This window comes from Chrysemys picta, chromosome 5, assembly GCF_011386835.1.
Source record: "Chrysemys picta bellii isolate R12L10 chromosome 5, ASM1138683v2, whole genome shotgun sequence".
NCBI classification, from domain to species: Eukaryota; Metazoa; Chordata; order Testudines; family Emydidae; genus Chrysemys; species Chrysemys picta.
In genome coordinates this window covers 91,869,951-91,891,650 of record NC_088795.1, presented here as the reverse complement: position 1 = coordinate 91,891,650, position 21,700 = coordinate 91,869,951, and the positions used below count along the sequence as shown (strand labels likewise).

At 40.0% G+C, this 21,700-nt stretch overlaps 1 protein-coding gene across 2 annotated transcripts in view; it reads right to left on the bottom strand.

The window, feature by feature from the left end:
* Positions 1-21,700, bottom strand: part of CHIC2 (cysteine rich hydrophobic domain 2) — a 45,422-nt gene that overhangs the window by 19,428 nt on the left and 4,294 nt on the right. For both annotated transcript variants that reach the window (XR_010601865.1, XM_008163751.4), the window contains exons 2-3: positions 5,909-5,963; positions 5,341-5,496 (exon numbers count right to left, since the gene is read on the bottom strand). Coding sequence is in view for 1 of the 2 variants with exons in the window: in XM_008163751.4 (XP_008161973.1) it covers positions 5,341-5,496; positions 5,909-5,963 (211 nt within the window). In the remaining variant the exon portion in view is untranslated. The remainder of the gene's footprint in view (positions 1-5,340; positions 5,497-5,908; positions 5,964-21,700) is intronic.

Below are 21,700 nucleotides of genomic sequence, written 5' to 3'. Positions count from 1 at the left end.
ATCCCTTTCCCTCAAATTTTCCCTGCCAAACTTCCTCCAAATTTTAACAGCATTAATTGGTAACTATTTTAGCATCTAATGGACCAGTGGGACCACCCAAAACAACCAGCTAGGGTAATGAGCAGGATACCTCACTCTGAAGCCCATTTATTTTACTCTTTGTAGGGGGATTACACAATGAGAAATGGATATACAAGTTCCGATGGACAAAGATGACCTGAATGGGTTGTGCTGCTCAGTTCTGACCAAACCCTCCCTCACTAATGTTTGGACACAGTCCACATCTACTAGGAGAACATCCCTCACACCTAGCTGCATAGCTACATTACATACAAGCTAAAAGCTATTACCACAGCAAGATTACATTTCCTCATACTCATCCTCCATCAATGCTCAGAATATATACTTATACGTGTCTCTGTTGATCGCAAGTGAAACAGAAAAGGAGGGACTTGGTGGTTTTCTTCTAGAGTCTGGGGACAAGATACTGTGTTGAACTGCTAAAAGGTGCAACACTCACAACCTAGGGGAAAAGGGGGAACCCAAAGTGCACCTTCCAGATTCAGGGGTGCTCAGGGGGTCAGAGTGGCCCAGCACATCTTCATCTTGGAGGGCTGCCTAAGCTATAATAGTCTGTTACCAGACATCTATGGGAAGCAGCACTGCCCAGAATCTCTACACACTGTGGCTCCAACCCCTCACGCCCCCAACATGCCCCACCCATCACCTTTCTTTCACGCAACTTACACCAGGGTTTGCAAGGCAGTTGTGGGAGGACAGCCTGTGGTTGTCTTCCTCAATTCCTGAATTCTCCCCCAGCCAGATCTGGGATTAAGGATCTCAGTTTGGAGGAGCATCCTTGTTCTTTCCAGTTTCTCTCAGAGGTCCTAAGCCATTTTATTCTTCCCCATGACAGTCATCTGGACAAACAATGAAGCTCTCTCAGTTCTACATTGCGGCTGCGGTCTCTCTGATGGATCAGCCTCCAAGATGCTCTCCGTTTACTGCACAGCCTCTGCCAGTGTGAACACATTGTTCTGCCACATCTGCACTCTTGCAGACAGACTTTGTAAGTAAACATCCATTATTAGATCCATCTATGTCCCTATTTTCTGGGGTTCAACCCTGAGCTAATGAGTCACTTAGCTTGTCAGGTGTAAGACAGAGATACCTGGCTGAACCCTCTTCATGTAACCAGATATGTTTCTGGGTTATCTTCTGGTTCCAGTTTTGCTAAGAAAGAGACTGGATTTCCTGGCAGCATGAGTGGTGCATGTGGGCCAACCCTGGAACTGCAGTTGCCATGCCTGTGGGCGCTGCAACCCAGGTTTGCTGTCATTGTTTCTATTAAATATCCATGTAACAAAGCTGCTCATTTTCCCTCCTTGTGCAAATTTATCCTACGACTGACACCATCATTAAATGCATAGCTTCCATCCTGCTCTGAACAGAATATATTAAAGAGAGAGAGAGATACACACACCCCAAACTTAGCCCCTTGGTATGCCTTGCCTTTATTGGTAACTCAAACAACAACAAACACAACAAACCAGAGGTGCAACTTTCCTCAAACTTGTTAGTTTCTAGGATTTCCCTGCAGGACTCCTTTTCCTCCCAAACCCTACTTCCCTCAGTCTCATATACTCCAACCTCTTATATCCTGATTAGAGATAAGATGCATCTGTCAGTGTAACTCAGCTATAATTTTCTGCCTCTTTATGCAGGGCGGAAGCACTTCACATTAGGATAATTACAAGGAAACCTGCATCCTTATTCAGAATCTTAGAGCCTACCACCCTATTACATGTTGCTAATGACTTCCTGCTGCAACAGCACACTAAGGTTGATCCAGTATGGAGAAGAAATGGGTCAGAGCAAGACTGTAGGATCAGCATGCCATGCATATGTTTATCCACAGAACAAGTTCAGCCTCAGTAGTAGCAGTGCAAGTTTCCCTTCCATTGCACCACAGGCCTGACTGTAAAAGGACATTTTGGGCTGAGACGATAGATCAAGCACATTCAGTCCATGGCATCTCTACTGAGACTGCCATCCAAGTGGTTAATTGCTGTCAACTGTAATAGTGTTTTGGGGCTTGGACATATGACCATCTTGAACTAGTCTAACAGAAAGGAGCCATGGGAGCTGGTGACAGTTTCAAGCCCTGACAAAAGCCAAAGGTTTGACCCTTTTCCCACTGAAGTCAACTGGAGTTTTCAATTGACTCCAACAGAAGCAGGATCAGCTCTAATGATGGTTAATGTATCTTAATTTTATTTTGCATATAGTAAAACTGGTCCTAAGCAATCACTCAGGGGGACTGACAAAAAGTCACTGCTTAACTAATAAAAGAGCAAAAATGGAGACACTTCTTAAGACAGAAAGTTGCCTAATACAGAGAGTCTCTTCTCCAGGCTTCATTACATACACCAACATGTATTCTAAGAATACTGGTAAGAGAAGCTGTTTTAAAAATGTTTTTTACCTACCAATACATGTGGGTTTTAAGTGCCTGCATAGCTTCTGCAATATTTGAGGATATCACTAACATCTAATCCCAAGCAAGCTCCTTTAACTGTTTTAGGTTTTAGTGATGTCATCAACCATAGCACAGAAAAAAACAGAACCTCAGAACCCTGAACTATTTTAAGAGATAAGTGGAAGAACTAATTTAAAATTATTTTGGTTTTAATCTTAAATCACAAACAAAAAACAGGCGTACTGTAATTTAAGAGCTCAGTCTTGATTTACCAACTGAGAGAAGTGACGTCTTACACTCAGCTCAAAGGCATTTTTCCATTTGTCTGTCTGTAATATTAAAACCTTTGCACGCTGTGGGTATTAGGGGACCCAGGTATGGAGGTCCAAAGGACCTGGGCGGGGGGGACAGAGCAACTGGCATGGGGGAGTAGAATGGGGGCAAAGGGACATGGGGGCTATGCAGAGTCCCTGGCATGGGAAAGGGGGTTTGCATGGAGTCCCTGAAATAGAAGGGGATGGGAGGGTGACACACAGAGTGCTAGTTGGGAAGGAATACAAGGAGCCCCTGAGGTATGCAATGTACACAGCCTACAGAAGCAATGAAGCGTGGACCCCAGCACAAAGTCTAGATATTAACACACTAAAGTATTTTCGTCATTTAGAATCTGGAAAGAAGATCCAATATTCTGATCACAGATGACTTCATTTGACTTATATATTTTAAAAAGGTCTTTTGAAATGAGATTAAAAAATCTGTAATCATTAGGAGTGTAATCAGTTTGTCAGCATAATCAATAGCTCTTCAAAACTTAAAACTCATTTCAACCAATATCTCTAAATAACTAATATTCTGACAAGTACAAACAGGATATTATGGAAAAGCTGAAGTAAGAGAAGTTCTTGTATTTTTTTTTAATTGTTGAAAGTTATTTTCTGATGTAAAATTGTTATTCATGTATGTATAAAAATTAGGGCCGTCAAGCAATTAAAAAAATTAATCGCGATTAATCACGCTGTTAAACAACAATAGAATGCCATTTATTTTAAATATTTTTGGATGTTTACTACATTTTCACATAATTTAATTTCAATTACAACACAGAATACAAAGTGTAAAGTGCTCACTTTATATTTATTTTTTATTACAAATATTTGCACTGTAAAAAAACAAAAAAATTGTGTTTTTCAATTCACCTCATACAAGTACTGTAGTGCAATCTCTTTATCATGAAAGTTGAACTTACAAATGTAGAATTATGTACAAAAAAAACCTGCATTCAAAAATAAAACAATGTAAAACTTTAGAGCCTACAAGTCCACTCAGTCCTACTTCTTGGTCAGCCAATCACTCAGACAAACAAGGCTGGTTACAATTTGCAGGAGATAATGCTGCCTGCTTCTTGTTTACAATATCACCTGAAAGTGAGAACAGGCATTCTCATGGCACTGTTGTAGCTGGCGTTGCAAGATATTTACATGCCAGATGCGCTAAAGATTCATATGTCCCTTCATGCTTCAACCACCATTCCAGAGGACATGCTTCCCTGCTGATGATGGGTTCTGCTTGATAACGATCCAAAGCAGTGTGGACTGACGCATGTTCATTTTCATCATCAGAGTCGGATGCCACCAGTAGAAGGTTGATTTTTTTTTTGGTGGTTCTGTAGTTTCCGCATGGGAGTGTTGCTCTTTTAAGACTTCTAAAAGCACACTACACACCTCGTCCCTCTCAGATTTTGGAAGGCACTTCAGATTTTTAAACCTTGGGTCGAGTGCTGTAGCTATTTTTAGAAATCTCACATCGGTACCGTCTTTGCATTTTGTCAAATCTGCTGTGAAAGTGTTCTTAAAACAAACTTGTGCTGAGTCATCATCCAAGACTGCTATAACATGAAATATATGCAGAATGCGGGTAAAACAGAGCTGGAGATATACAATTCTCCCCCCAAGGAATACAGTCACAAATTTAATTGACCAATTATTTTTTTAACGAGCATCATCAGCATGGAAGCATGTCCTCTGGAAGGGGTCATACGAATGATTAGCATATCCAGCTACAAAAGTGCCATGCAAACATCTGTTCTCACTTTCAGGGGACATTGTAAATAAGAAGCTGGCAGCATTATCTCCCATCAATGTAAACAAACTTGTTTGTCTTAGTGATTGTCAGAATAAGAAGTAGGACTGAGTGGACTTGTAGGCTCTAAAGTGTTACACTGTTTTGTTTTTGAGTGCAGTTATGCAACCAAAAAAATCTGCATTTGTAAGTTACACTTTCACAATAAAGAGATTGTACTTCAGTACTTGTATGAGATGAATTGAAAAATACTATTTCTTTTGTTTATCATTTTACAGTGCATATATTTATAATAAAAAATAATAATATAAAGTGAGTACTGTGCACTCTGTATTCTGTGTTGTAATTGAAATCAATATTGAAAATGTAGAAAAACATCCAAAAATATTTAATAAATTTCAACTGGTATTCTATTGTTATAAGTGCGATGAATAGCGATTTTTTTTTTTAGTTAATCACATGAGTTAACTGCAATTGACAGCCCTAATAAAAATGTATACATATAGCCGTGCTACCTGAAAAACATTCAAAATAACATATACTTGCTTAAGTACACTAAACTGGTTCTGTACAGTTTCCACTGTAATATTAAGGACTGGTCACAACTTGCACTGAATAACTAAATAAGCTTAATTCACACCTTTTGTCATTTTGCTGCTGCGTGGACCAGACCTAACGTACAGAGTTTTGAAAATGAACAAAAAACTAATACACAAATGAACCCAATCACAATTTCCAGATTTACAACAGATAATGCCAAATGAGAATATAGTCCAACTTACTCTTTTACTGAGGCAAATAACTGGCCACATACTACAACCTAATGTACAGCAGCAACAAAGGCAACCACAAAGTAGCCATCGAACATTAACTGGAAGGTTCTTCTTAAGACAACTGTTAACTCTGCTGATGCTGGCTTTAAATTCCTCAGGTGCGACCTGTGAAGAAAGAAAAATAATCCAGTACTACTGCAATATACAGGTCTGTCGCATCTTACGCGCATTTAACATGCGCGATTTCAACTTTACGCGGTCGGCAAAAACAAAAAGCAAAAACAAAAAAAAGAGAAAAACAACAAACAGTTTTAATGCTATACCTGTAGCCCGCCATTGAACTCAATGGGGTTTTGGCCATACGCGGTTTTCGCTTTATGCGCTAACCGCGGAACGGAACCCCCGCATAAGATGAGACAGACCTGTAATTTAAATGATGAGTATTCCTGCAAAGCTCAACTATATGTAGAAACCCAAATACCATGCTTTTCTAGTAGCAAAATCTTGTTAGCCTCTAAAACTTAGAATTTGGGGATTATAGTAAATTTCTAATTGAGACTTATCCATAGATACTCACCTTTCCCGTTAAAGAAGAAGGGAATTCTGCTTCAAATTTGTTGCTCAGTCCAAATCTGGGGGGAGGGGAGGGGGAAAAAAGGTAGATCATATCAGAAACACAATCATTCAATGAAGAGATTAATGAATACCTCATCACGAAGGTTCTTTTGCAAAAGCAAACAAAAACTTAAAAAAAAAAATCACATTTCCATCTGAAGGGTTAGGTGGGAGGGGGCAGTGGGGTGGGAAGAGGGGGTGGGGGGAATTTGGGACATGCAGGGCTCCGGTGGCCAGAGAAAGAGGCGACTTTCCCCAGCTCCAGGGCTGTGGCTGCCGATGAGAGACGGCCCTCCATCCCAGCCCTAGCTTGGGGGCTGCTGCGGCAGAGAAGAGAGGGCACACTGCATTAGAAAGATAAGACTACTGATATTAAAATACAAGTTGTGTGTTTTTATTTGTAGAACAAAAAAGCATTAATTATTATTAAGGGGTTTTTTTATATAGTGCTTTTATCCAAAGAGCTTTACAATAGTTAGCTAACAGTACAAACAACATTTGGAAAGATCATTAAGTGGTCTGCCGAGATCCTCAGCAATTTTCAAGTGGTCCGCAAAAAAAAAGTTTGAGAACCACTGCTTAATGTAATGTACTTTTGGCTATGTCTACACTAAAGAGCCTATATCAGCATAACCTTTCAGTGTAGACACAGCATACACCTACAGGAGTTTTTCTGCTGGTGTAGAAACACTACCTTCCTGAACCATATTAGTTATGCCAACAGAAGCACTCTTACATAGTCATCGACTCCGTGGGTGCTCCAGGGCTGGAGTACTCATGGAAAAAATAGTCGGTGCTCAGCACCCACCAGTCCCCTGCCGATCAGTTGTTCAGCAGCCCCCACCCCAGCGCCTCCCGCCTGACACCAATTAGCTGTTTGGTGGTGGGTGGGAAGCAGTGGGGGGGAGAGGAGGAGTGGAGGCAGAAAGAGGCAGGACAGAGCGGAGCCTTGGGGAGTGGTGGGGCAGGGTTGGGAAGAGGAGGGTGGGGTGGAGCCTGGGGGGAGTGGCGGAGTGGGAGTGGGGCCTCAGGGCGGAGTGGTGTGGAGCACCCTCGGGGAAAACTGAAAGTCAGTGCCTGTGCACTCTTACGTCGGCACAGCTGCATCTACACTAGGGTTTTGTTGCACAGCTATGTTATGTCAGGGGTGTGGGATTTTTCACACTCCCGACCGACAGATTTGCTGGTATAGGTTTTAAATGCAGACAAGGCCTTACTGTTTGTTGATGGTGCCAGCCCTTCCCCAAACCCTGCAAGAGGGTGATTACCAGTGAAAGTGATGGCAAAGCTGATGCTGAACAGGCTGTTGTATGCACTGAAGCTTTGTCTTCACTAGGAAAAAAGATGTATTTTCATACCAAGTGGTAAAAACACCTTTTTTCCCTAGTGTGGATGCACCTTGAAAAGAAAGGAATGGGAGCATGTTCAGGGTTTTTACATTCAGGCCCAGCCACATCACTGTTCTATGCATAAGCAAGGGAGCAAAACCAGAGTTAATTTTTCAAAGAATTATTTTAGGTCATAATTAAAGGACACTATCAGAAACTTTTTTTTTTAAGTCAATTTGAAAGAAATTAAAGTTGACAGCACCCATTTAACGGTCAACATTTAAATTTAAAACCCCCCCACAAAATATGTAAAGTCAAGCTAAGTCCACAAATATTACAGCCAAAGCTGCATGAATCACGTCAGTAATACATCTTATGAGCAACTATGCAATGGCAACAGAATTAGATTACACAGCAATACATAAATATGCCAATTACATATTAATTCAATTTGTCCTACTGGGTATGCACTGCTGTGCTATATTTTAGGAAAATATATTGCATTGGTGTTTCTTAGAAAGCTCTGTCATTCTAGAAATGAAAAAAAAAAAACCACATAGCTATAGTACATAAAGTTCAAGTTTGGCAACTTATTTCATGGGGGGGGAAGCCCTGTGCCATATGGAGCCCTACAGATTTCATTTGGCTCTTTGAAGTGTTCACCCACATGGACAAGTTGCAGGACTGAGGCCTAAGAGCCTTCCCTCTTGACTTGATTATTAATCCTCATTGAGTTCTACAAAGCCAACCAACTCCAAAGAAATCTGACTGAATAGTTTTTAAGTTATTAATGTTTAACGCTTGAGGTGAGGTGGTCTAACACTGTAAACTATTCTAGCTATGAACAGATCTTAAGAACTAGATGAGAAAAGTTTCAACTTGCCAGCTTTAAACTACTAAACAGATTTCCTGTAAATTTGAGGCAAATCTGAAGACTGTACATACTGTAATCTTGTAGAAGAAATTCCAGAATATAATATACAAAACCTGACAAATCCACTCACCAATATCCTGTAGGAAACTTTACTTGGCAAATGGTGGCCTTTCCCAGAAGCCTGTGTAGCATTTAAGCTTTTATTTTTTATAAAGTTACATTTCTAGCCCTTATAATTATGATAGCCTTCCAAACTACATAGTATTATTGAACTGAATCTACAGACAGCCTGAAACAGAGGTTAAATTGTCCAGCACACAAATATTGACCCCAAAGAAAAGCTTAAGCAGTTGGACTGTGTGCAGAAAAGTTCCCCTGAGGTTTGAGAGTAAGGAAAGGTGTTAAAGAAATCATTCCCCCGTGCAGGTCACTTTGTGACAGTACATCTGCTCAATGGCTGCTACTTCACATGATTAACATCCCTACTAAGTGGGCTGAAATGGCCAGAGGATTACACAAATAATATGGAAAAAATAAATGTTATGAAGAGATACAGAATAGAACAAGGTGCTTAAAAATAGGTCTGTATCTTGATCCAGAAGTCTTACTATACATAACCCAACTGGAAATCCATAGTCAAAAACTCCTTTGGTCTGCTGTTCTGTAACCTAGGCTCTTGTTCTACAGTGGTATTGGTTGGGATCAGGGTGGATAAAAATCAATGATTTCTTTAAATTGGATTTTAAAATGCTTTTTGAGGAAAAAACCTATCTAAAGATAGTTTTAATTAAGATACATTATAGCTCAAAGATATCTCATTGTGGAATAGGGATTATAAATTCTAATTCTATAGAATGAGACAATATATTCTTATAATGTTTACGGAAAGTTTTGTAAATGAGTTCCAATAGTTCATGGATTATGGACTGTGGCAGGATGGTGACCTGCTTCAGCCCTGGGATAGGGTTGGAACCAGCCCTGGAAGAGGGCTGGCAGGCTGTGAAAGAAAGACCTGGGCTGATTGGGGAAGCAGCCACAGCTGGGCCACGCCCCAATCAGGGCCCAGCTGGTCCTATAAAGGCTGGGAGCCAGGACACAGTCTCTCTTTGTGTTCAGAGAGAGAAGGGCCTGGCTGCAGGGAGCTAGAGACAGGGTACCTAAGCTGGAACGAGCTAATTCCCGGAAGTCACCAGCAGGAGGCGCTGCAGGGGTGAGTCCGCTCGTCTACAGGGACCCAATCTTAGGGGGTTCCAGGGACTTCTGTATAGATTATTTAGGTTAATCTTTCTTTTGCCTGCCAGATGAAAAAGGTTGTGGACCACTGTTCTAGAAGATACCATCAGAGATGCTTAGTTTGCAGTTCTCAAACTGTGGATTTGTGTCTCCAGAGATAACATGCTTGTTAACTGCAAAAATGGTTTTAAATGAATAAATAATACACAGAGGTGAGAAATAACGGACCACAACCCTATTGTCCCTCTGCAAATTTGTGTACATAGTCAATACCTTACCTCTCTCTAAAAGTGCAAAGTTTCAAAAAGTTTAATGAATAGAAGATTGTTGGGGGCAGAATAGATCTGGACAAGGAGAAGAAGTCTGGAGAGAAATGTGAGAAGGGAGGGACAGTCAGTAGTAGAAACAAAAGTGAAACTGTTTGAGCAGCATATTCCAGAAGTCTTGATCTTTCTGAGTGTAGCCTTCATTGATACCATTCTCTCACTAGAAGGGAAAACCTATAATGGCAGCAGGCTGTAAGAAAGACCCAATTTGGGAATATTTTAACGAAGTTCCTCTACCTGTGGGAAAGACAGGCATGCGTGCAAAATGCAAACAGCGCAACAAAGAAATGCAAGGCCTGGTTGCCCGAATGAAACATCATGAGACGTGTTTCTTCTAAGGAGGAAGTTGTGTTGAAGATGATGAAAGGAACATGTCCGAACATGCAGGATCTTCAAGTTGGTAAACTTTTTTTATTTCATACTTCTTTCTTAAGGACTGCCTGTCTTCCTTCTGGACTATTCTTGAATTCTCATGCTTGAGCAAAAAATATAGTTGTTACTCTATGGTACTAGCATTTTAGATGCAGTTGTGATAAGAAATAAATAGCTGAAATAGGCAGATCTTCCTTTTACAATTTCACATTTAAAGTAGTACTGAGTGTCAGTGAATGCAATGAGTAATACTAAATGAGCAGTATGGTAATAAAAATTAAATAACTGCATTGACTTATTTTGTTTAGGAGAATCCATCCTCAACATACAGGATTCTCAAGACTATCCAGCTTCAAGATCACCATCATTTTCTATAGTTTCAGAGTTATCTGCCAATGATAGTGTTTCAGTCACATCATGTATGTCACATAGCCGCAGTAGATCACCTGTAGCAAAAAGAAAAAAAAAATTGCCATCATCCAGAAACAACCATAGATAAGTTTGTGATAAGAACCAGCAGATTACAAAAAGAGGTAACTGATGAAAAAATTGCCTGGTTTGTTTATGCAACAAACTCTCCTTTCCATATGATTGAGAACCCACACTTCATTAACATGGTTCAGTCATTAAGACCAGGATACAGTCCACCCAACAGAGCAGATGTCGCAGGCAAACTGCTGGATAAAGTGTATGAAAGAGAAATCGAGCAGTGTGCAAAAGGTCTAGAGGGTAAAATTATTAACCTGAGTCTTGATGGGTGGAGCAAAGTCCACAATGATCCTGTTGTATGTGCTTGTGTGACAACAGAAGAAGGGAATGTCTTCCTTACAGAAACAATTGATACATCAGGAAATGCTCACACACAGCAGAATACTTACAAGAAGTAGCAGTAAAAGCTATAACAAACTGAAAAAAGTTCAAATGTCTAGTATGCAGGTTGGTCACAGACAATGCTGCAAATGTATCCAAGATGAGAAGAAATTATTTAGATGAGAGTGAAGAGTCCCAAACAAACATATGGTTGCAGTGCTCATTTGATGCTCCCCCTAGCCAAAGACTTCAGTGTTCCAGAAATAAAGGTTAATGTTGTTGAAATTGCAAAATACTTCCGTAACAACCACTTTGCAGCAGCTGCTCTGAAAAAAGAGGAAGGAACCAACTCTCCCACAAGATGTGCAATGGAACTCAGAGGTGGACTGTTTTGAGCCCTCTAGCAAGAACTGGCCTAATCTGATGACAGTTTGTGAACAAAATTGTGAAAAAATAGATGGGACGAGCACTATCTCCAGCTCATTTTCTTGCAAATATTCTCAATACTCAGTACTAGGGTCAAACCTTAACTGCTGAAGAAGAGTTGGCTATGACATGGACATCCAGCAATCATCCCTCCATAATGCAAACTATAATAAACTGCAGAGCTAAAGGTGAACCATTCAAGAAATATGTTTGCTGATGATCTTTTAAAGAAAGTCACACCAGTGAGCTGGTGGAAGTCACTTAAGCACTTGGATTCAGAGACTGCTGAAGTAATAATCTCACTTTTAACAGCAGTAACTCCTTCTGCCAGTGTAGAAAGAATATTTTGTTCCTTTGGACTAATTCATTCCAAATTGAGAAATCGTTTGGGACCTGAAAAAGCAGGAAAGCTTGTTTTTCTTTTCCAGATTATGAACAAACAGGAAAATGAAGATGAAGACGACTGAGTTAGCTGCAGAAGCCAATATTTTAAGTTGACCTGGCTGACATAGTCGATTTAATTTTTGTTTGTTTTTTAATATTTCATTTAACTTTTGTAGTTAAAAACAATTTAAACAAAAAAAACCTGATGTTAAAAAACTTGGATGTTTAACTAAATTAAAAAATTCATATGCTTGTTTTGTTAAAATATTATGTTTGCTGTTGAAGAAAAAAATTCAGAATACATAACGTTGTTGTTTTAGTTAAATAAAACAATTTAAATGTCTGTCTGGTGATGTTCTCCTCCTAATACAGCATGGCAAGAAAATCTTCCAAATGTTAATCATTAACCTGTTGAACTGGAGATAGTTCACCTCCCAATGCCTTCATAAATATCTGCTTCAATTACCTTTGGTAAATGAAAAACCAAACAATCATTCATTTTCTGATATAGCTGTAAAACTAATCTGAAAAGTTTTCAAAATAAATTACTTTAAAAATGTATAATGTGTACCTTCGAAAAATGAAACCTACATCTATCTGAGTTGTGACGAATATGTATTAAGGTTATAACAACCAACAAGAATGCACTTTTATGTAGAAATCAATGATTAAATAAAGTCTTCCTGACTAGTGATTTAAATCATGATTTAAATCAAATCCACCCTGCTTTGCACATTTAATAGAATGGTCTCCAAAGATACTTCAACATAATTCAATAAGGTTTTTCAAAGATCTTGCAGAAATTGCCATCTCTCTCTCTCCCACAATTAGTGACCACCTGTAAAAAGTTTGGTTTCAGTGACTTTCCTAGCATCATATAGGGCACTTTCAGAAGTGGTATGCCAAGTCTTCATTTATTCACTCTAATTTAAGGTTGCGTGTGCCAGTAATACATTTTAACATTTTTAGAAGGTCTCTTTCAATAAGTCTATAATATTTAACTAAACTATTGTTGTATGTAAAGTAAATAAGGTTTTTAAAATGTTTAAGAAGCTTCATTTAAAATTAAATTAAAATGCAGAGCCCCCCCGGACCGGTGGCCAGGACCTGAACAGTGAGTGCCACTGAAAATCAGCTCGTGTGCCGCCTTTGCCATGCATGCCATAGGTTGCCTACCCCATAGGGTATGTCTACACTGCAGCTGGATGACTAACCTGAGACTCTGCTGGAGTAGCAACATCCACACTGCTATTTTTAAGTGTGCTCAACCCCCACTATCGCAACTCTATCTACCTGAGCATGGAGACTTACTCCCAGGGGTAGTGTAGACATACCCATAGGGACTCTGTGACCGAGGCAAGGATGGAATCCAGTTATCCAGGGAAGCATTCAACTGTTTTAATCATGAGTTCATCCTCTCTCTTCCTGCAGTCCCAGCTCATTCACTAAACACTTTCCAACTTCTGCAACAAAGGAGGCAAATAAGTCTCTTAATCTACATAACCCTGATTCATCCTAAAAGCAGGTCCATTATGTACACAGAACTAAATAGGAGTCCTGTGGAAAAAGTACTATTTGATCATGTAATTAAAGACTCTCATAATGCATACACACAAGGGGGCTGAATCAAGGTTGCACAAGCAACCTTAATTTTGGCTTTTCATAACTTTTGAGCATTGACTTTGCAACCTTATTGCTCTTTTAATGTAGAGCATTTTGTGTGTGTAATTATTATATCTAAATAGATATAATCATAACAATTAGATACAACAACCATTAGTAATTTACCATAGTAGCTAACAGACTGGATTGATTTAAATCAGAGTGATTTAAATCACCTATTTTTATCTCGTTTTGCATTTTTTATTTTTTTAGTTATTTTCCTAAAGAAAGGTTGGTTCCCTTGGCTGGTAACCATCAAAACATGTTGAATTGCCATTAAACATAGCCTTTACACTACATTTGGTATTTTGCTAACCAGGAGGATACACCATATACACATTTGAGTAATTACAGTAAAAGCTTTGTTATCTGGCATGTTTGGGGAGTGGGGGGGTGCCAGTAAGTAAAAAAATTCCAGTTAACTAAGAGGGAGGGAGTTGGGCGCGGGAGGGATGCGGGGCGTGGGTTTGGGAGGGAGTTTGGATGTGGGAGGGGTTTTGGGGTGCCGGATATGGGGGGCGCTCACCTCGGGCCGCTCCCTGCAAGTGGCAACCTGTCCCTTCTGCTCCTAGGCAGAGGCATGGCAGGCGGCTCTGCGTGCTGCCCCTGCCCTGCCCCAAGCGCTGGCTCCACAGCTCCCATTGGCTGGGAATTGCGGCCCGTGGGAGCTGAGGGGGCGGCACCTGTGGTTGGAAGCAGTGCGCAGAGCCGCCTGCCACGCCTCCGCCTAGGAGCAGCAGGGACATGTCGCTGCTTCTGGGAAGCCGCCCGAGGTAAGCACTGCCCGGATCCAGCACCCCAAAACCCCTCCCACAACCCAACCCCCTGCCCCGAGTCCCCTCCTGCACCCAAACTCCCTCCCAGAGCCCGCAACCTGTGCCCCAACCCTGAGTCCCGCACCCCCTCCCGCACTCCGAACTCCTCCACCTAGGAGCAGCAGGGACATGTCGCAACTTCCGGGGAGCCCCGCGGAGCCAGGTAGGGAGCCTGCCGGCCTCACACCAATCGGACTATAAACCGGATTTTCTATGAAGATTAGAAATGCTGGTTTATAGAGCTTTCCGGTTGGCACATGGCCAGATAACACAGCTTTTACTGTATATAACAAACATTTATTCAAATTCTTGATTTTTACACTTTTGTGTTAGAAAATGATGAATTACACATTTCTTATTTACTAAAAATTTTTTTACTTGTGATGTGTCAAGCTGCATTTGGATGGAAATTTGAATTCAGTTAAATTCACAAAACAACATTTTAAAACTGCTTTTTGTTAATGAAATAAAGCTCCTTTAAATGTGCTGAACAAGAAAAAAAGTAAATTTATCAGAACAGGTTTTGCACTTAAAACAACTGATTTATCAAACAAAGGTAGCATTAGCTGTAGTTAGTGTATTGAACTGATTGTTTCTGGTCACCATGACCTACAAGATTATAGATCTAGTAGACCCCATCCTCTCACACATCATTTTTATTCATAGATTGGTAGAAGAAATCAACCTTTCCTTTTTCATTCCCAATCAGTTTTTCAAGTTTGAATGAACTAGTCATTGAACTGAACTAGCTGCAGAAACAGAAATGGGTTAGCCCTTCAACAAACTCTGGTTTCAAGTTCTTAGCCACTGACTTTGACTTTCTTTAGTTCAGTGGTTTGACTTTGTTTAAAACATTGGCAGAAAATGTACTGTTTGAATATTTTTTAAATTTAATTTAAGTGATTACAGTAGATTATAGTGAACTGATGCCTTAGATTGTCATAACTTCATATTTAAATTAAATAGGTTTATTTTTTTTTAAATTTAATTTTAAAAATCTGATTTCAAAATTGGATTTTTATTTTTAATTGATTTTTCTTTAATCTACTTTGATTGGTATCTAATTTAATCAATTGTAGTCTATGCACAAGTGTTTGTTGAGTTTTAACTATATAAGTTTGAAGAGTCTTTCTTCTGTTAAAGTATTTGGGACAAAAACAATTTAATACAGAATGTTAAATTTCCTAAAGGATCCATTTTTAATTAATTTTAACTCAAATAAATTGATGTACTTGAAAATGTATTTGGTATCTGAAGAGTAAGTGCTGTGATTTTAGGGAGGATATCGTGTATTCATCCGAAAGCTATGAATACATCCTTTAAGTGCAAAACTAAATTCAACCTTAACTAGAGCCACGACTGGTGCTCTGTAACATAAGCTTTATTATCATAATTAAACAAGAAAGGTACAACTATCATTAAAAATTTCTTGCTTTGATTAGAGTTAAATTATTGAACAAGATACTCCACACTCTTGCATTGTCACATGCCTGTGGTTTTTTTGTTTTTGTTTTTAACTGGTTAATACTTTTCATCTATAACAAAATAACTATAACTAAACTGCATTCATGTCAGTACAGATTACTAGTTGACTTTGCCTTCCTCAGAATATTGTTTTCATTAGCTGCAGTTGAAAACAAAACACTTCATTGTACTCAAACTTTCTGATGTAGTAGATCATAAAAACCAAACAAAACAAAAGAAAAACCAAGTTTCGGTAAACTGATTATATAAACAACAGAGAAACTGGCATTGAGAGATCTGTTTTTGTGTATTGATTGGCAAGGAAAAACTAGTTTTCCTGCTTTCTCCATACTGATCAGTTTCTCAATTAAAATAAACATCATACAAATTTTGAAAATGGTCTTTTTACATCTACCGTAGATACTACAAAATATCAATCCACTTCAACTCGCTAAGCTATCATTCTCAATTTATTTAAGTAATTATAAATTAGTGAGTTTAACCTTAAAGTTAATTTTACAACAAATTTAATGTATTTTTAAAAATTAAAATATCCCATTTAAACTGACTTCTTCTTTTTTTAAATAATCCATCCTGAAAGGGGCTGCATAGTGATTCCTTTTTAGCACCTATGTTAAGAAACATATAAAAGGAAAAGATCCTCTAAACTACGTTTTCAGTCTCAAAGATTAAAAATAAAACTCTGAAACAGTATTCTGAATTCCATCAATCTGTTCTCAATTTATTTATTATTTGTATTACTATAGTACGTAGGAGCCCTAGTCATGGATCAAGACCTTACTGTGCAAGGTGCTGTACAAACACAAAACAACAAGATGGTACCTATCATTACTAAGCACTGAAATACTTGACATTCTACAAGAAGGAAGAACTTTCTGAATCTCAGATGTAATCTTGATTCTCTCCCCTACCATAATCTAACTACATAATGAAATCCAAAGCCTCCTGTATGATATGCTCCCCTAGGAGTAGGGATCTTAGCTTGTAGCCTTAGAACCACTGGTAGTAAAACTGTTAGGTTGTGTTCCTACATTGACCTCAATACAACAATGGCCACACACTGAACAATGGGAAAACAAAATATGGAATAGCAGCTCATTTGATGAGCACCTTCCATCATCTGCACTGAGTGAGGCTGGGTTCTGTGGAAAAAATGGTATGTGATCATGTAATTAGAGACCGTATCATAGTGCATATGCACAAGGGGGAGGGAATTAACATTAGAAGGGCAACACTAATTCTGCATTTCCTAACTTCTGAGCACTCGACATTGCAACCTTAATGTTCTTTAAATGTAGTTATTTTTCTGTGTAATTTCCTAAGTTTTTAAAAAGCAAACTGTAAGACCAGAAATTCCATCATGTGGCATCATATTGCCTTCAACAGGTTTGGAACCTTTACTCCACTGTACAGCTCTCTGCTACGTGAGCAAACTGAGTAAATGATAGCAGTAATAAGTTATCCTCTAAATTCCCAACACTAAAGGTGGATAAGACACCCACTTTGCTAGTGGGATTTACAAACAGTTGTTGACAGCAGAGGAATGGTGAAACTCGGGAATCTTGCATTCCATTCCAGGCTCTAGTGGTCGCATACTCTTTGGCCAATTTCTCCTAAGCTTGATCCTTTCGACTCCATCCTCTCCAACCTGTTCCTGTCCCAGTCCTGTCTCTTTTCCACCTTTATTTCTTTGTCCCAGTCTAATTCTCTGCGCCAGTCTCAATCCTGACTCTTCATCTCAGTCGCAGTCTCCTTGCCCAGCTATTCCACATCCCCTCCGCCTGCCACTCCTTATCCCCAGACTCCTTTCCCACCCAACCCCAATTTTCCTTGTCCAAATTGTATGTTCAGCCTCCATATTCTCCATCCCAACTGGCTCCAGTCTCAATCTCCCTCCCCAGGCTCCTCGTCCAATCTCAGTGTTCCCCCACCTCCAGGCTCATTGTCCCTGTTTCCTTGTGCAGCAATCTCATTTCTCCCCCAGCACTGTAGCTCAGATCAGCATCCCCTCACCCCACCCCACTGAGTCCTAGTTCCAATATCCTTGCCAGGCCAGTTTCAGTCTTCTACTCTGATCTTCAATCAATCTCAGTCTCCTCCTCCTTACTTGCTGCCAGTCCCCACTCCCTATTTCCCTCCTTGACTCCCTGTCCGTCTCCTTGCCGAGCCAGTCCCATTCTCCCATCCCCCAATTTCATGTCCCTGTTTCCCTTCCCTTGTTTTCCAGTCTCCAGTCCCACCTCCAGGTTCCTTGTCCCAATATACTCCTCCACCCAGGTACAGTTCTTGTCCTCTTGACATTCAAATAAGGCAACTTCCTCACGTGCACTGTCTGGTTCCAGCAGGGAGAGCATTGAGAGCACAGGAGGGACAGTTTCCCTGCTCTCAGTTCAGGTGCCCAAATGCACCATGGCCCAGAGCAGCTCAGAACTGCAAATGCAGTGAAGTCCTGCTCAGCCCCGTGAAAATGTAATCTTCAGGAGAATTTAGCTGTGATCTATAACAAGTCTCTACTGTGACTATGTGAATTAAGATTTATTAAAAATTTATACACTGGCCAATTTTTTACAGGGATGGTACAAAGCACATCCCTGACACAAAGGTCACCTGCCTTCCAAATTTCAAGCCCCTGCTCCAAATTACAGCAGGGGGACTAGAGCTTTTAAAAGAAAAGGTTGGCAGAATTTTAACATTGGCAAAACAGTGTATTTCCCCCCAGCCCTCATTCTTGGAAAGGCAGAAGCATTTTGGCTGAACTTTTCAAAAAAAAAAAAAAAAAAAAAATTGACCTAAGGCAAACATCCAGTATGGAAAAAATCATCCCAAACGCTTAAAGCCTGGAAAACTTATGAGCAACTGAGAACAGGGTCTTAAAATGAGACATGCCTGGTAACCTTATCAACAGGTGGTGCTCCGTCCTGCCTAAATAGACACAGCCTACATCCCTGCAGGTCCACACACATCCCTGCTTCCCCCTCTGCTCCCACCCATGCTCTGTTCCCCTAACCACCTCACATTCTGATAATGGTGGAAGTACCCTCCCGATTCAATGGGTGCCCCATACTAAACTCTAGTGTAATCACAGGATGAAATAAAACAAAAAATAAATACAAAGAGCATGAAACGACAGCGCACCGGGAGGTGGCCCAAGGGGCTGGTCCAGTGATGGGGCCCTAGCCCTGCCTCAGCACAAGACTCACATTACCCTAGGGTCAGTGCTGGTTACTCACAGTAATGAGGAAGAATCTGCCTGGGATGCGGTGGGGAAGAGGCCCCACCATGAGCATGTACATACCTGGCTAGTCCTCACTACTCTCAACGTTGCCCCTGAATCCCTGTGTCCTGCTCCTCTGCTGAAATCCCTCACTGAATGTTTCCTCCCTTCAATTTCCTCATAATCCCCCATCACAATCCCTCTATAATTCACACACAGTCTTGCTCTCTTCCCACCTCATGCCTCCTTGCTACCCAGTGTGCTTCCATGTTTTCACTGCTTAATTTTTTTCAAGTAAATATTTATTTCTTTTCAACCCCTACAGTCACATTCAACAGTTTCATATCCTGGAAATTTACCTGTTAAATTCTCACTTTTTTTTTTTAAAGTTACCCTGAATCCCAGAAGATAAACCAAGAAGACAATAGAATAAGGAGCACATTCACCTGTACACACCAGTTGCTTTGCAAAGCAGCTGTAAACCCAATTTAACTGGCTAGTAAACTTTGAATGTTGTTGCGTGCAAAGCTGACTGAATGTACTGCTGAATCTGGCCCTCATTAAAAAAAATATTTCAACTTTTATTGAAGGTGAAAACTACACATCTTTCAAATTGTTAGAAATATCACCTTGTAGCAAAATTTTAAGGGTTTTTTTGGTTCATGTTCATGTGTAAAAATTTTAATTAAAAAAAATCATAAAACATTTCCAGAGGGAAAAATAAACCTACTTTAAAACTGAGTTGAAGTGGAGCATGTGTATCAGTAACTTAAGGTTAAATGCAACAAGGATATTATATTTATCTAAAAAACAAGCATTAAATACCCAAGAAATTCAGAATTAAAGTTAAACTTAAAAGAAACCCAAACATATTAGGGTATGGAAATATGAAAATAAGGAACTTAAGTAGTCTTAACAGTACCCTGTAGTGATATGGTGGGGGGAAATATGAACCCCCACTTCTGCAACAATCTTAAGGTGTCTTTTTAAATAAATTCCAGTTAATCTGGGACCACATCATTAAACTGCATTAATTATTGCTAAATGGTTATTGCCTGGCATCATAGGGCAGAGTTAAGGTTGTTTGGGTGTATTCCCAAATATGTTATGGGATGGAAATATGCAATAGTTTGATGAATAAGTTACTCTCAAGAAAATGAGAAATACACCTCTACCCAGAAATAACGATGTCCTCGGGAGCCAAAAAATGTTACTGCGTTATAGGTGAAACTGCGTTATATCGAATTTGCTTTGATCCGCCGGAGTGCTCAGCCCCCCCCCGGAGCGCTGCTTTACCGCGTTATATCCGAATTCGTGTTATATCGGGTCGCATTATATCAGGGTAGAGGAGTATATAATTCCCCTTTTTTTACTAACAGTCTATGAAGAAATATAATTTATTGATTAAAACAAGACACTGCTTGTACAAGGCATGTATGCATTATCAGACAAACTCTCACCTTTTAGGTCCCAGTCTTGCCAAGAGAAGCATGCAGGTGACCCCTGAGACCAATGTAGAGACTCACAGAAAATAAATTAGGTTCTGCAATTTTTTTTGGCAGGATTGAGGCCTTGGGGGAAATAAGCCTACACTTCCAATACATCTTCAAATCACCAGGGCCTGATGAAATGCATCCTAGAATACTCAGGGAGCTGACTGCGGAGATATCTGAGCCATTAGCAATTATCTCTGAAAAGCCATGGAAGACGCAAGACATTCCAGAAGACTGGAAAAGGGCAAATATAGTGCCCATCTATAAAAAGGGAAATAAGGGCAACCCGGGGAATTACAGACCAGTCATCTTAACTTCTGTGCCCGAAAAGATAAGGGAACAAATAATTAAGCAATTTGCAAACACCTAGAAGATAATAAGGTTATGAATAACAGTCAGCATGGATTTGTCAAGAACAAATCACGTCAAAGCAACCTGAGAGCCTTCTTTGACAGGGTAACAAGCCTTGTAGATGGGGGGGGGAAAGCGATAGATGTGGTATATCTTGACTTTAGTAAGGCTTTTGACACTGTCTCCCATGACCGTCTCATAAACAAAATAGGGAAATACAACCTAGATGGAGCTACTATAAGGTGGGTGCATAAATGGTTGGAAAATCGTTCCCAGAGAGTAGTTATCAGTGGTTCACAGTCATGCTGGAAGGGCATAACGAGTGGGGTCCCACAGGGATCAGTTCTGGGTCCAGTTATGTTCAATATCTTCATCAATGATTTAGATAATGGCATAGAGAGTACATTTATAAAGTTGGCAGACGATACCAAGCTGGGAGGGGTGGCAAGTGCTTTGAAGGATAGATTAAAATTCAAAATGATCTGGACAAACTGGAGAAATGGTCTGAAGTAAACAGAATGAAATTCAATAAGGACAAATGCGAAGTACTCCACTTAGGTCGGAACAATCAGTTGCACACATACAAAATGGGAAATGACTGCCTAGGTAGGAATACTGCGGAAAGGGATTTGGGGGGTCATAGTGGATCACAAGCTAAATGTGTGTCAACTGTATAACACCGTTGCAAAAAAAGCAAACATCATTCTGGGATATATTAGCAGGAGTATTGTAAGCAAGACACGAGAAATAATTCTTCGGCTCTACTCCGTGTTGATTGGGCCTCAGCTGGAGTACTGTGTCCAGTTCTGGGCGTCACATTTCAGGAAAGATGTGGACAAATTGGAGGAAGTCCAGAGAAGAACAACAAAAACGATTAAAGGTCTAGAAAACATGACCGATGAGGGAAGATTGAAAAAATTGGGTTTGTTTAGTCTGGAGAAGAGAAGACTGAGAGGGGAAATGATAACAGTTTTAAAGTAC